This window comes from Elgaria multicarinata, chromosome 16, assembly GCF_023053635.1.
Source record: "Elgaria multicarinata webbii isolate HBS135686 ecotype San Diego chromosome 16, rElgMul1.1.pri, whole genome shotgun sequence".
NCBI classification, from domain to species: Eukaryota; Metazoa; Chordata; class Lepidosauria; order Squamata; family Anguidae; genus Elgaria; species Elgaria multicarinata.
In genome coordinates, this window is record NC_086186.1 from 5,532,012 (window position 1) to 5,546,258 (window position 14,247).

Sequence of the window (14,247 nt, forward strand, 5' to 3'; positions counted from 1 at the left end):
AGGGTAGAATGTTACAAATGTGAGGAAGTTTCCATCATGCCCTTAGCAAGGGAAAGAATGTTACTACAATTTACTGTTATTTTTGCCAAGTCTCTTGTATGCTGAATGCTTGTCCATGAGGCAAGAAGGCTTTATACATCTGAAGTTCCATGTGTGCAATCTGAAAGTCAGCCATAGCGATTGTAACGAACAACATTTTACTACTGCTACTACGCCAATCAGTCAATAACCACTACTACAATCCCAACCCAGATAAAGCAAATGAACTAATTTCCTCTTAAGCAGACGTAAGAGGCTTTGCTTTGTCTTCTGCCAGACCACCTGTTGTGGATCTCATTTGCATATCAAAAACACATTTTAGCTCATTCAAGATGGATCCTTACTTTTTAGAAAAAGGAAGGAAGGGAACTGAGCTGTTGATACTGGTTCTCCAATGCTCAGATCTTTATGATGAGGTTACAGGACCTGAATACATTTCAAAAATTCTGCAATCTCTAACTGGACCACACAAAGATGGCCACGTTCAGACAACTGGGAGGCGGCAAAAGAACCCAGCGTGGGTTCTTTCCACACTCCCGTGCGTGACAGTGGTGCAACCATGATCTGCATAATTTCCCACGATTGAACATGGGTTGCCATGACTTAAGAATGCTGTGCGCAGTGTGGTGGAGTTAGCTTCTCACCCATCCCACAACCTCTATTGCACATTATGGATTGTAGGTGGGTTATAAGCCATCTCCTCTGTGCACTGCATCGCAGAGTAATTATGTATATCACCGTTGCACAACCAAGTATGAGCAGGGGTGGTGAAAGAACCCACAATGGGTTCTTTCAGCCCTGCAGTCATCCAAGCCAGGTCAATGTGTGCTTTGGGCACCTCAAGATTCTTATATAATTGTCAAGTATTATAATGTCTTTATTAAGAAATGGTCTCATAATATAAATTGTATACGCAATATTCCAATATTATTAGAGAGGAAGAGGGGGAGATAAGCATTCTAAATTTGACATTCATTCACTGCCCCAACTTTTTAAAAATATAAAATCCATGCAAGGCTTAAATTCTAAGCAATACAACAACAAAAAAGTTGCAGGATTACATCAGCCCAACTTCAAATCTCAGTATTTGAGTTCAAAGCTGAAGGCACAGGAATTTACTCTTCCATTATTTAGTACTACCATTGAGATTTTGACAGTGTAAGAAGACAAAGGAGCAGTAAACAAACCCAAGCACAAAAAGGAGGAAGAGGAATGGAAGAGGCAAAGCTAACAAAAGATGAGAAATAATGACTTTAATTTACACAATGCTTCATATCAAAGCACCTTAAGCCAATTTTCTAAACTATATAGACCAAATGCTTCAGCCCATCTTATTCAACTCTATGGGAGTACAGAGCATTGTTAAGTAGCAACACTGACATACTGCCAGTCCTTTTACAACTTCACTGGCTGCCAGTCCAGGTCCAGCCCGATTCAAAGTGCTGGTACTAACATTCAAAGCCCTAAACGGTTTGGGGCCAAGTTATTTGAAGGACCGCCTCCTTCCATATGTACCTGCCCGGACCTTGAGATCACCCACAGGGGTCCTTCTCCGTGAGCCCCTGCCAAAGGAAGTGAGGCAGGAGGTACTAGGAGGAGGGCTTTCTCCCCGGTTGTGGAACGAGCTCCCCAGAGAGGTCCGCCTGGCACCTACATAGTACTCCTTTCGTCGCCAGCTGAAGACCTTTTTGTTCACTCAGTATTTTAACACTTAATTTTAACTTAAATTTAAATCTTACTGTTTTAACTCTGTATTTTAATCTTATATCAATTTCTGCTGCGTGGTTTTATCCTGGTTGTGCTTTTTATACTGTATTTTGTATTTGTGTTTTTAGACTGTTGGTTGTTTTATGATGGTTTTAATTTTTGTGAACCACCCAGAGAGCTTTGGCTATTGGGCGGTATAAAAATGTAATAAATAAATAAATAATAAATAAGTAAATTTAAAAAATTGGCTTGGTTCACACGTAACCTTATACCTAGTCAGACCATTGGTTGATCTAGCCCAATACTGTCGACACTGGCTGGCAGTGACAGTCCAAGTTTTCAGGCAGCAGTTTTCCCTGCCCATCCTGGAGATGTTAGGGATTGAATCTGTATGCAGAGCAGGAGTTCTGCCTCTGAGCTTCAAGTTAACAATATCTATTTCTTTCAAATATTCCACATAATGAGGACAGTAATTCCAACTCAGAGGACAGTAAGCTCCTGCTGATCATGCCATTTTAGTTTCTGCCAGGAAAGGGTAGGGGCATATTGGGTTTAAGAATTAAAAACCTTCTTCACATAAACCTGAAGCTAAGATGGTATTTCTGGGGAAAACAAACAAATGAAACTTGTAGCAGCATCTTATTGAACAGAGGAGAGGCAGGCAGAGGAGGCGAAGTGCAGAGCAGAAGAGGACGTTCCAGCTCTCTTTTTCCTCCTCTGGCAGAGAGATTTTGCTGTATTTGGATGCATTCACATTAGACGCTGAATGCAAAACGTTTTAAGCCAGTATTGAAATTTAGTTTAAAAGGCTCTAGAGAGCAATTTACTGCGTGGCATATGCAAATGAAACCCAAAATAGGCATATGTTGCACAGTAAATACTACAGTTAAGTAGTGCATTAGATGCTATTATGAAGGCAGCCTGGGTTAGAATCACCACATTAATTGTAAGAGAGATTGAGTGGGGGGGATACAAACGGACACTTTTGCCACAAACACCCCAAGTGCAGAATGCGACGGGTTGAGGATAGGAGGATTAGCCAATATACATTAAATCACCTTCACTATGTGCCCTAACAGGGTACCAATCAGAATTGCACCCCTTTTCCTCCCTTAGATTTTATATCTTCCCATGTGTCAAGACATACTAATCTGCCTTTAGGCAGACTATACTTTGTAGGATCAGCAAGCCTTAAATGTGATCTGTTCTCCAGTCCCTACAACAACCATCTCCCACACTGTCGCCTGCTGCTTTAGAAGGCTGCACAAACACATACCACAGGTCAAAGTTTGAGCAATAATGCATTCAGAAAGTTTCACCATTCCTTCAACAAAGAAAACTGAATTCTGCTCATTTAAAATCTGAGACAGATTTTAACTTACAGGCAGGATTGCCTTATCTCTTTGCGATGCACTTTTACGGAGTGTCCTGCTGAAATTATGTGGGAGCTATTCCCTGCAGGACAGTATTCCTCCTCCTGTATGGGATTCTTTTAACATCTCAGCAATTCACAATCCAGCTGCTGCTCCCAGCCCTCACATGGCCTAGAAGCTGAGTCTATGTTGCCAAGTGTGAAGAAATCTCAAATACCAATAAATCACAAAGCATGAAAAACTAGACTGTGTACACTGTGGTGGAATGTACACTGTGGGGGAATGTAGCAGAGGCATGAGCAGGGTAAGTCGTCAGCATCTCTCTGTGCTTGTAACCACATCAGTTATGACAAAGTTGAGACTGGTAGCATTGTGCGGCAAAATTCAGCATAGAAACAGCCAAATTAAAACATCATGGTTACTTATTAGCGTACTTGCATTGCCAGTTATCTCTGACATGTTACGTCACATTTTAGACAATTCCTTGGCAATCTTGCCCTCAGCACTTGACTGCTGAAGGTATCACTGCACACATCTACAAGAAGCACGAAATACAGACCATTTTATGTGCTAGATGCAATGTTCACCTCATCATATCGTTTCACACATGCAAACCCAAGTTAGAAGGTCACTCCTGCAATCCTTGGAAGCCAATTTCAGCACTTGCTGGATCAGTACAGAAGCTGAAGTCACTTGTCACTTAAACTCTCAAGCTATATGAATGGAGAAAAGCTGAAGTGTGGGTCCCTCAAATGACTTTTACAGTAAGCATACTGTGAAATAAACACTCGTGTACACCACACAATAGATTTACTAGGTGTATGGGGGCAGATCTATAATAGACATCTGTTAAGGATAGAAGATGTGAACCAACAGATTCTGCAGTAGTCGTAAAAGCCCACATTTCTGAAATTCAAAAAATGTGCAAGTGTTGCTTTGCACAACTGTGAAGCTTAGCCTGTAGAGCTCTTGTTGCAAGAGAAATCTAGTAACCTAAGGAGAGAAAGCTGTCAGATAAGTATCTGTGACACTGAACTCTCATTACCCTTACTTGTTGCAGACACAAAATACTAGTGCCTCAGGTATTTAAAAAACAATAGAGAGGTCAACAAAGTTTGGCTTCATTTACTAGCCAAAGCCACTACTTCTGTTGCCAGTGACCCCCTACGTTCTTCAACTCCCATGGCATGCTCCAGTTGGACTCCCCACCCCCCACCCCCCGCCCCCACAAGGCAAATTGTCATCTTAGCCCTGTGGGGAAGAAAAAAGAGCAAGGGGACAGGAGCAGGCGGAGGAAACATTAGGGTCTGCTCCAGTTGGACTCCCCTCCTTCCGGAGCAGGGCAATCCCATCAGCCCTGTTGCTGGTCTACTTAATTTCTCTCCCTCTCTCTCTTTTCTCTCTTCCCTCCTGAACTCCTTTTCCTTGTGTGTTATGTCTTTATTAGACTATAAGCCTGAGGGCAGGGACTGTCTTTTTTGCTAACTGATTGTAAGCCGCTCCGAGAGCCTTTTTTGGCTGAGGAGTGGGATATAAATATGAATAATAATAATAATAATAATGATGATGATGATGTGCAGAGAATTCAGAGAAGGGAAGGTGTTTGCCATTGAGCTGGTCTTTTCCATAAAGAGCAAGCTGCGCCTTGCTGTTGCTGCCTTTTGTGAAACCTCAAGGGAATCTAACATTCCCTTCCTCTACACTGAAGGCAGGGGAAGAGGTGGCTTCTATCCTACAAACTGTGCTTTTGCAGAAATTTAAGCAGTATTTTGCAACTGCTGCCTCTTCCAAAAGCCCAATCGAAAGGCAGAAGAAACCATGTTTCCCTCTCTCCCCAACTCCCAGGCTTCCCTGAAGAAAAGAATGGGTTATTTTCCCCTCCCATTGGGATGTTGCAAGAGGTAGAAGCAGCCAGGCACTGCCGCTTTCTGTAAAAGTACAGTTTGCAGGATGGAAACCACCTCTCCTTTCTTCCCCATTCTCCATGCAGGATAGAAGAGATTGTTTTACCAAGAGTTTTTGCATGCACACAAAAATACGCCAGCCATGCTTTTCTGCTATCTCCTGCAAGAAAAGAAAAAAAACTAATGGAAAGAAATTACCATGGAGGACAGGGAATTTGCATTTGTGTTGTACCCCGCCTCGGTCCAGAGGGAGAGGCGGGTAACAAATAAATATATTATTATTATTATCATTATTATTATTAAGGCCGGGTGGCTTTTCTCTTCCCATTTATTTTTGCAAGATGGAGCAGTGAGGATGGCGCTTTTTCACAACCCCCAATTCAGAGCAAAACCATCTTTCCTTTGCTCCTCATTCTTGGAGAAGAAGAGAGGTGGCTTTTCACCCTGCACGTTGGGCTTTTCTAGAAAGCAATCTCCCTGCTGCCTCCTGCACACACTGAACCATAAACGAAAGGGACTGCCCCTTGTTTCCTCCACAGAGTAGCAAGGGGACACAGTATCCTTCCATACCCATTAGGTGCTGGTAGAAATCAGTAGGAAGGTGCTGCCGGTACTTTAAAAAAAAACACCGTATCTTGCAGGAAATACATCTCTCCTTTGCTCCCCAGAGAACCAGGGAGGAAAGTAGGATCAGTTTCCCCACAAGCAAGGCTTTTGTTGGAAGCATGGTGCTTACCAGATGAGAGAGCACACCCCTATGGCAAGAAGATGAGTGAACTGATCAAATCCTGAATATAGGCTTCTTCAATAAAGAGTGGACAGCTAGAGAAAGTTAGAGAACCTCCCAAGGAGGGGTGGGGGAATCCCAAGCATTTACACAGAATGTGTGAATATTTACAGAACGTAGTGCAAACTCAAGCTACCAATTAAAGTTAAAACAGAAGACTTCGATTTTAAAGAAGAGGTGCAGATGTCTAAACAAACATTAAACACTTAAGAAACAATAACAAGGATCATGCAACATCTTACAGACTACCAAATTTGTTAGCAGAAACCTATCTGGGCCAAAGCCCACTTTGACCTGTTGGTTGTTTTATTATGGTTTTAATTTTTGTGAACCGCCCAGAGAGCTTCAGCTATTGGGCGGTATAAAAATGTAATAAATAAATAAATAAATAAATTGACAAATGCATGGAATTTTTACCTGGCAAAAGAACTGGCTCCAATTTCTTAAGCCTGGGCTCTGGTGTAATCTTTTCTTCACTCTGAAACACATTAACAATAGTAAACCTTAAAATAATCTGCATCACTTTTGTAGAGTCACAGTCTAAATTTTATATTTTTTAAAACTAACAGTGCTTACCCACAATTCATGATTATAGAACTCTCATCTTCCAATGAGTTGTGTAGTAATTTCCCCCTCAACTTACCCTCACACATTTCACTGGTAAATACCTTTAGTCTAATGTTCTAACTATAACCCAGTTCACACACAACAACAACCCATGGATTGTTGTGGGGTCTCCTGCCTGCTTGCCACTTCCAGACTGCACCCACTTTATCAAACGCAAAAGGAACACCTCAGCCCAGCCCAGCCCTGGGCTGTTTGCTAAACCAGATGCAAAGTGGAAGCAGGCAGGAGGCAGTGTTCTCACTCATGGCCAATACAACCACTACTATACAATACAACCTACTGTACAATACAACTAATAATACCATAGATTAATTAATCTATGGCTGGTTGTTACATGTGAACTAGGTCACTGTCTTTAGGGTATCTTTTACGATCCATGCACGTGGCCTTGTCTATTGTTTACAGAGGTGATTGATATGTTAAAATAAGTAAACTCTCTTTGCAGCAGTCAACATCAGTAACTGATTACAAATCTGTCAATACCACTTAAACATTGCATGACCAGAAATAATAAAATTAACTGCTGTTTTATTAGAGAGAAAGAGAAGAGGCTGCAGAAGTGTTCTTCTACATCAGGAAGCAAGGCACAGAACAAAGGCAAAATAATAATAATGATTATCCTTGGTCAGGGATGGGCAATTGTCAAGATGCCCCCAATTCTTTCTTCTGGCCTCTTGGGAAGATCCCATAGCTCCTTTAATGGCCTACAGTCTGCAGAACTTCTACCAAAGGCTTTGCCACAACAACATTGTGTCATCATATGAGGTGCAAATTCTCACAAGACTTGTCACCTCCCCAAGAGCTGCTGATATGGAAGCTTCACATTCAGAGGCAGCGTGCCACTAAATGTCAGTTCTTGAGGAAGAACAGCAAGAGGGGCTACGGTCCATGTGCCATTTGTGGGCTTCCCAGAGGCATCTGATTGACCACTGTGGGAAAGAGGATGCTGGACTAGATAAAGCTTGATCAAGCAGGGATCTTCTTAGATGATGCAGCCAAGTGGGACTCCATGCCAAGTCCCTTACTATGGCTGGGTTCCCACAACACAGCAACCCACCATGGGTTGTCGTGTCACCTGAACGAAGCACATTTTCTGCAGGGTGGGTTATCATACTATTTTTTGCAGGGTTGCTCGTTAGCCATACATTGTGGCTACTTAACCACCCTGAACAACCCAACAACAAGCCATGGGTTCTCAGGGTGGCTTGTTCAAGAAAAATAAACCACACTGCATGAGTAAACATGCAGAAAAATGCTGTGCTCAGATAATACAATAATCCACCCTGCAGAAAATGTGTAGTGTTCAGACAATATGATAACCCATGGTGGATTAGCGTGTTGTGTGAACCCAGCCTATTTGGTACGAATAAGATAAGTGACATTCCCTCCCAGCTGAAGACTTTGTTCATTCATCATTTAGTCTAAAGGGTGGGAACCACAACTTTAAACAAACAAACAAAAAAAGCAAACAAGTTATGACAGGAATATGTGTCAGCTTTTCCTTTTTCGTTCATTTTCTGGTTGTGCCCATGCATGTTAGCATGAAACGGTATTCACCCTTTTTAAATTTAGCTGTCCCCACCCCAAATTTTTAGACTTAAATTACTCACACAGTAAAGCTCACCAATTTATCTTTTATCACTGTGCAGAAAAAAATTCTGCCATCCCTTTAATTTTAATAACAAATACCTTTTTGTTTGCTTTAAGAAGACCAATTTAAATTTAATGACAAGACAGTTGTGAAAGCAGGGCATTTATTTTGGTTAAAATGATCCTGTGCTTGAACATTGGTTATATCACAATCAATTGTACCAAAAATAGCCCAAGACATCTGATTTATATACACTCTATATAAAACCCCAATTATAGCATTTTAATCTTTCAAATAGGTACTGTTGTTTTTTAAACTTTGGCTGACTCATTATTTGTTTGGATTGAAGCTTTTATTACTTTATTCCAACAGACCTCGGATATTGAAAAAGAAATCAGAAATCCAAGGGACACAAACAAGCAATATTGAAATATTTGAACCTGTTAATATGTCTCAAAATAACTTAAAATAAATTAGTTAGCTTCAAGGTTGTTATTTCTTCAGAACTTGTAAGACTGTATCGATCAGCTCCAATTGTGCAGTTTTTCTCTAGCTTCTTAATGCTGGAATGCAGTGCACCTGTTGAATTGCTACTGGTCACACTTTCTGTGCTTTTAACAATTATCAGGAAAACATAGTAACTCTTAACTAACACCTAAACACACATTAACCATTTCTTCAAATTATTAACTAGATATTTATAAAACCTAGGAATGTAGTTGTCGTGGGGGGGAGCCAGCCAGAGATAGAACTTGTCATAACAATGAAGTTTAAGTGTTGGCAAGTATATGAGAAGACCACGTCTTTAAATCAGCTGCCAAAGAATGGGTGGGGGATGTAAGTGAAGTTGCACTGTACACAAGAGGTGGCCTGCTCACATGGTTGGGGGCTGGGTCCTTCACATCCCAGGATCCCAAAGTTGTAACTGGGTCAGCAACTAAGAGGGGGAGATCCACCGCATTTCAGTCAATTCCAGACAAGAAATGCATCCTCATAAAAGGCAAAAAGAAGCTATTTAACTTTTTTTTGCCAGCTGTGACAGTAGCTAGACTAGCAGCCCAAGAGTGTCCCCACCCCATTTCACTAACTGCAAGACAAAGTTGGAGCTTTAAAAAAAGAAAGCATGTCATAAGGGAGTTTCAAAAAATGTGCCACTTTCAAGAGGATATCCTAGAGCTGACAAATCATTTCCCCCCTCTTTTGAATTAGAAATGTTTTTGGCACTGTAGTGTTTAAACTAAGGGTCATCCATCACATTTGATACACATTTCAGATACAGCTAAGCACGATGATTCTTGGGATCCCCACATCCCTCTTTTGGGAACAACAGAGCGTTCCACTCTGCAAGCATACACCCTGCCTCTTTATTAAGTGAGCAAATTGGTGAATGTTTGTGAACTGCCCAGACAGCTTCGACTATTGGGTGGCATAGAAATGTAATAAATAAATAAATAGGTCTTCCCCGTGTGCACAAACGGACCCACACCCAACTCCATAGGATTTGCTTCTGAGGAAACTTGCACGGGGAATCAATCTGCAATTCTAACAAGCACAAGAAATGCATCTATGCATAAGCAAGCACAGGGTTTACTCCCAGTTAAGAATGTGTAGCAGCTTCCCCCCAACCTGGTGTCCTCCAGATGCCTTGGAATGCAATGCCCATCATTCCCATGCTGGCTAGGAATGATGGGAGTTGCATTCCAACACATCTAGAAGGTACCCTCTTCCACTCTCAAACTACTAGAACCCAACGGGGTCATCCCATGAAGCTGATTGGTGGGAGATTCAGGACAAATAAAAAGTACTTCTTCACACAGCACATAGTTAAATTATGGAACTCACTACCACAAGATGTAGTGATGCCCACCCATTTGGATGGCTTTAAAAGGAGGTTGGATCAACTCCTGGAGGGGAAGGCTATCAATAGCTACTAGCCCTGATGGTTGTGGGCTATCTCCAGTATTAGAGACAGTAAGCCTTGTGCACCAGTTGCTGGGGAACATGGGTGGGAGGGTGCTGTGTTGCACCATGTCCTGCTTGTGGGTCCCTGGTTGATGGCTGGTTGGCCATTGTGTGAACAGAGTGCTGGACATGGTCTGATCCAGCATCAGGGTTCTTCTTATGTACCTACCAAGTTTATTTTATTTATTTATTACATTTTTATACTGCCCAATAGCCGAAGCTCTCTCAGCGGTTCACAAAAATTAAAACCATAATAAAACAACCAACAGGTTAAAAACACAAATGCAAAATACAGTATCAAAAGCACAACCAGGCTAAAACTACGCAGCAAAATTGATATAAGAGTAAAATACAGAGTTAGAACATTTAAATTTAAGTTTAAGTTAAAATTAAACTTTAAGTTAAAATTTAAATTTAAGTTAAAATTAAGTGTTAAAATACTGAGTGAATAAAAAGGTCTTCAGCTGGCGACGAAAGGAGTACAGTGAAGGCGCCAGGCGGACCTCTCTGGGGAGCTCATTCCACAGCCGGGGTGCCACAGCAGAGAAGGCCCTCCTCCTAGTAGCCACCTGCCTCACTTCCTTTGGCAGGGGCTCACGGAGAAGGGCCCCTGTGGATGATCCGAAGGTCCGGGCAGGCACATATGAGAGGAGGCGTTCCTTCAAATAACCTGGCCCCAAATCGTTTAGGGCTTTGAATATTGGGCCTGGGCCTGGACCTGGGCTGGCAGCCAATGAAGTTGTAAAAGGACTGCGTTAAGTTAGGGAAGACAGATATACAGGACAGCAGCCTCTACTGACTTGGGTGTGAGCGACTTGTGTATGTGATTTTGTGAATGGTTGTGATCCGCCCAAAAAGCTTTGGCTATGGGACAGTATAGAAATAGAAGGAATAAGCCGCAACCCGAGTCAGGCGTGAGCTGCGGAGCTGCAATTCCCTGCATGGGCAGCTCAGTGCGGTGCTGGCTTCAGGCGGAGGTGAGCTTCCAGGGGGGCCTTCACAGTCCTGCACAGGAGGAGGCGCAGGCTCGGGGCCCTGGGCGCTTCTCCTGGCAAGGGGAGCAGGGTCGAGCTGCCGTCCTTTGCACGGAGGCGGCTAACTCAGGCGTCGGCACAACGGGATGCGCGTGGAAGGGATGCGGGGGGAGGCTGGCTCCGAAAGTAAGCACCGCCGCGTTTCCTCAGGAGCCGGCCCCGTGCGAGTCAGGCGGGGGCTTACTCGTGAGTAAGCCCTGCGTGCCCGAGGACGGCAGCCCGCCCGCCCGCCCGCCTCGCACCCATCTCCCTGCGCCGCCTCACCCGCCTCACCCGCCCGCGCTCCAGAGGGGGTTTCCTCGCGAGTAAGCCCGAAGTCACGCGCTCCCTCCTTTGCCCCTCCCCTCGCCCCTCTCTCCCTTTACCTGAGGCAAAAGGTAGGACTTGAAGGTGGCCTTGGGGGGCTTGAGGGAAAACATGACGCCGCCGCCGCCGCCGCCGCCGCCGCCGCTGCTGCTGCTCCCCCGGCCTCCCTCTCGCAGCTGCGGCCCGGGATTGTGGCCCCACCTCACGGGCGGGGGGGGAGAGAGGAGGGCGCCGGGGTGGGCCTGGCTCCGCCCCCGCCGTCACGCGCACGCGCGCCCCCCACCCTGACTTCGCCCCGCCCCCTCCGGGCTCCGCCGCGGCTCTGAGGCCCTGACTGGAAGCGCCTCAGGCGGCCCAAGCCCCGCCCCTCGAGGTGGGAGGGATGGGGCACGTGAGGAGGGCGGCCGCCAGCTCCTCGCTTGCGTCACCAGCTTGAGGGAGGGGGAAGAGGATGCGGGGGCCGCCGCCGCTTGTATCCTAGCAACCACGGCTAAGGTCTGCGCGGCCTGCTTTGTTGGAGGAGCAGGAAAGAGGCGGCCTTGTACGGCAGAGCGAAGGGGACAAAAGTGTGAACGGAGGGATTTCCTCTCTCCCCGCCGCCGCCGCCGCCTTCTAATCTGTGCGAGGCCTCAGGCCCTCTCGAGTCTTGTCAAGAGGAACCGCAAAGGGTTCTGGGAAGGGGCGGACTGGTGGTCACTTTCCGAGCATGTGTTCAAGGGGCCGGTGGAGAATTGTGGACGACAAGGGAGGCCACATGCCAGGGGTGTGGACAGCTTGTGGCCCTCCGGATGTTGTGGCCTACAACTCCCAGCATCCCTCACCATTGATTGTGCTGGCTAGGGCTGATGGGAATTGTAGGCGGGGGGAACCTGGAGGCAAGCAAGCATTGTAAGAGCTGTCTTAAATCAGGACACCGATGTTAGCAAGCCACAAATAACAGGGTGACCATAGGAAAAGGAGGACTGGGCTCCTGTGTCTTTAAAAGTTGTAGAGAAAAGGGAATTTCAGCAGGTGTCATTTATATGCATGCAGCACCTGGTGAAATTCCCTCTTCATCACCACATGATGAAATTCCCTCTTCATTGACCACATTTGTATCTGGTCAAGAGGGCAGGGCTCCTGCAGCTTTAACTGTTATGACGAAGGCAAAATTTCTCCAGGCGCTACAAGCATTCAAATGACACTTGCTGAAATTCCCTTTTCTATACAACTTTAAAGATACAGGAGCGCTGTCCTCCTTTTCATATGGTCACCCTACAGATAAGCATCAAATGTTAAGGATGCAAGTCAAACAAATCTCTTCCTAGAATATTCTTTGTGTATATTCCTTTGTCTTTTACCATGTTTATTGTAAATACTATAAATATAACTTGATTTGTGATGTAGAGCACTCTCTTTTGTCTTTGTTATCATATCTCATGTTTCCTCGATTTTCATTTTTATTGTAATAATAATATTATTTATTTAATTATATTTTTATCCTGCTTTTCAGACAAACAAGGTCTCCTAAAATGGTTCACACCAATTGGGGAGGGACAATAGATCAGTGTGACAGAGTACATGCATCGCAGGCAGCAATTCCCAGATTTGACCTCCAGCTTCTCTAGATAGGACAAGGAAAGAATCCTGCCTGAAACCCTTAAGAGCTGCTGCCAGTCAGTGTCGACAATACTGGGCTCAATAGACCAGGGGTCTGACTCAGTATAAGGCATCTTCCTATGTTCCTAAAAGAGAGAGAGAGAGAGAGAGGTCCTACCAGTATTGGTAGGTGCTGCAACTCTCCAAGCAAAGAGGATTTAAAAATAAAATAAAACAATACTATGGCACTCAATAAGGAAAAGCAGTTTCTGTCAGGGGCTGAGTGAATCATCCCAGCTGCTCAGATCCATACCAGTGCATCAGAGGATTTTGGTGGAGGCTGCTCCAATAGCAACAGGGACAGGAAATGCTACCTAAATAATCTTGCTTCCATATGGATATCATGTAGTTTAAATTGCTCTACTAAATTTTAGTGTAGTTTTAATTTAAGAATATCTTGTAAACCACTTTGAAAGCCTTTGGAGAGCTATGAAGTGGGATATCAATATTTAAGATAAATAAATAAATCAACAAGTCAGAGCTGCTTCAATTTAAAAGATTTAGTATTGCATCTGGAAGACGGTCTAGTTTCCCTTTGTCAGACCTCACAGATAGCAATGAGTCTCAGACCTTCAATATAGTGTGTGGGTTGGTGCAATTTCTTGTCAATCAGCACAAGCAACATATCCCATTAGAATCCAAGGTTGTAACTCCTGCCTGCTTTAACAGCAACAAAACACCCCACTATGTTAACAGTCAGCTGGAATGGCATGTAAAAAGTTCTCATTGGAGTAAACCTTGGTATGTAGACCTCCCACCCACCTCACCAGACCCATAGTTCAGTTTCATCCTGTGTTTTCTCATGAGAGCGTTTGTTTGACAGTTTTAAAGACACAGCAATAAATAATGATCTCTTTCCCAGTATTTCTACGCTCCTCCCTTTCAATCTTCCTTTATATTTTAGGGGAGAAAATTTGGGTGGCGGGGGGAGAGAGACTGACATTCATTCCACAATCAAGGGCCCTTCTGAATGTGCAAGGGAGAAAGAATCACATTTGTTTTACAGCAAAGTGGAGAAGTGAGCATGGCCACATTGCGGGGAGCAGAGAACACCTGAGGGGCAAGTATGTAGAAAGCTGGGAGTTGCGGGGAATGGAATTAACATTTTCTTGCCTCTTCTTTGTTTAGCTGATTTTAGGAGAGAGGCTGCACACATGGGACCTCACCCCACCCCACCCCACCCCACCCCACCCCTACAGAAGCAGCTTTTCTGACATATTTGTGGGTAATGCTAGACCTTGAGAAGCTTACTTTCCACAATCCAGTACTCTGAAACACT

The 14,247-nt window shown here is 44.2% G+C and overlaps 1 protein-coding gene across 1 annotated transcript in view; it reads right to left on the reverse strand.

Moving 5' to 3' along the window:
- MTMR10 (myotubularin related protein 10) overlaps window positions 1–11,470 on the reverse strand; it is a 47,796-nt gene extending 36,326 nt beyond the window's left edge. The window contains exons 1-2 of the mRNA XM_063142150.1: window positions 11,390–11,470; window positions 6,228–6,288 (exon numbers count right to left, since the gene is read on the reverse strand). Of these exons, the coding sequence (XP_062998220.1) occupies window positions 6,228–6,288; window positions 11,390–11,443 (115 nt within the window). The 5' untranslated portion in view covers window positions 11,444–11,470. The remainder of the gene's footprint in view (window positions 1–6,227; window positions 6,289–11,389) is intronic.
- Between the last annotated feature and the right edge of the window lie 2,777 nt (window positions 11,471–14,247).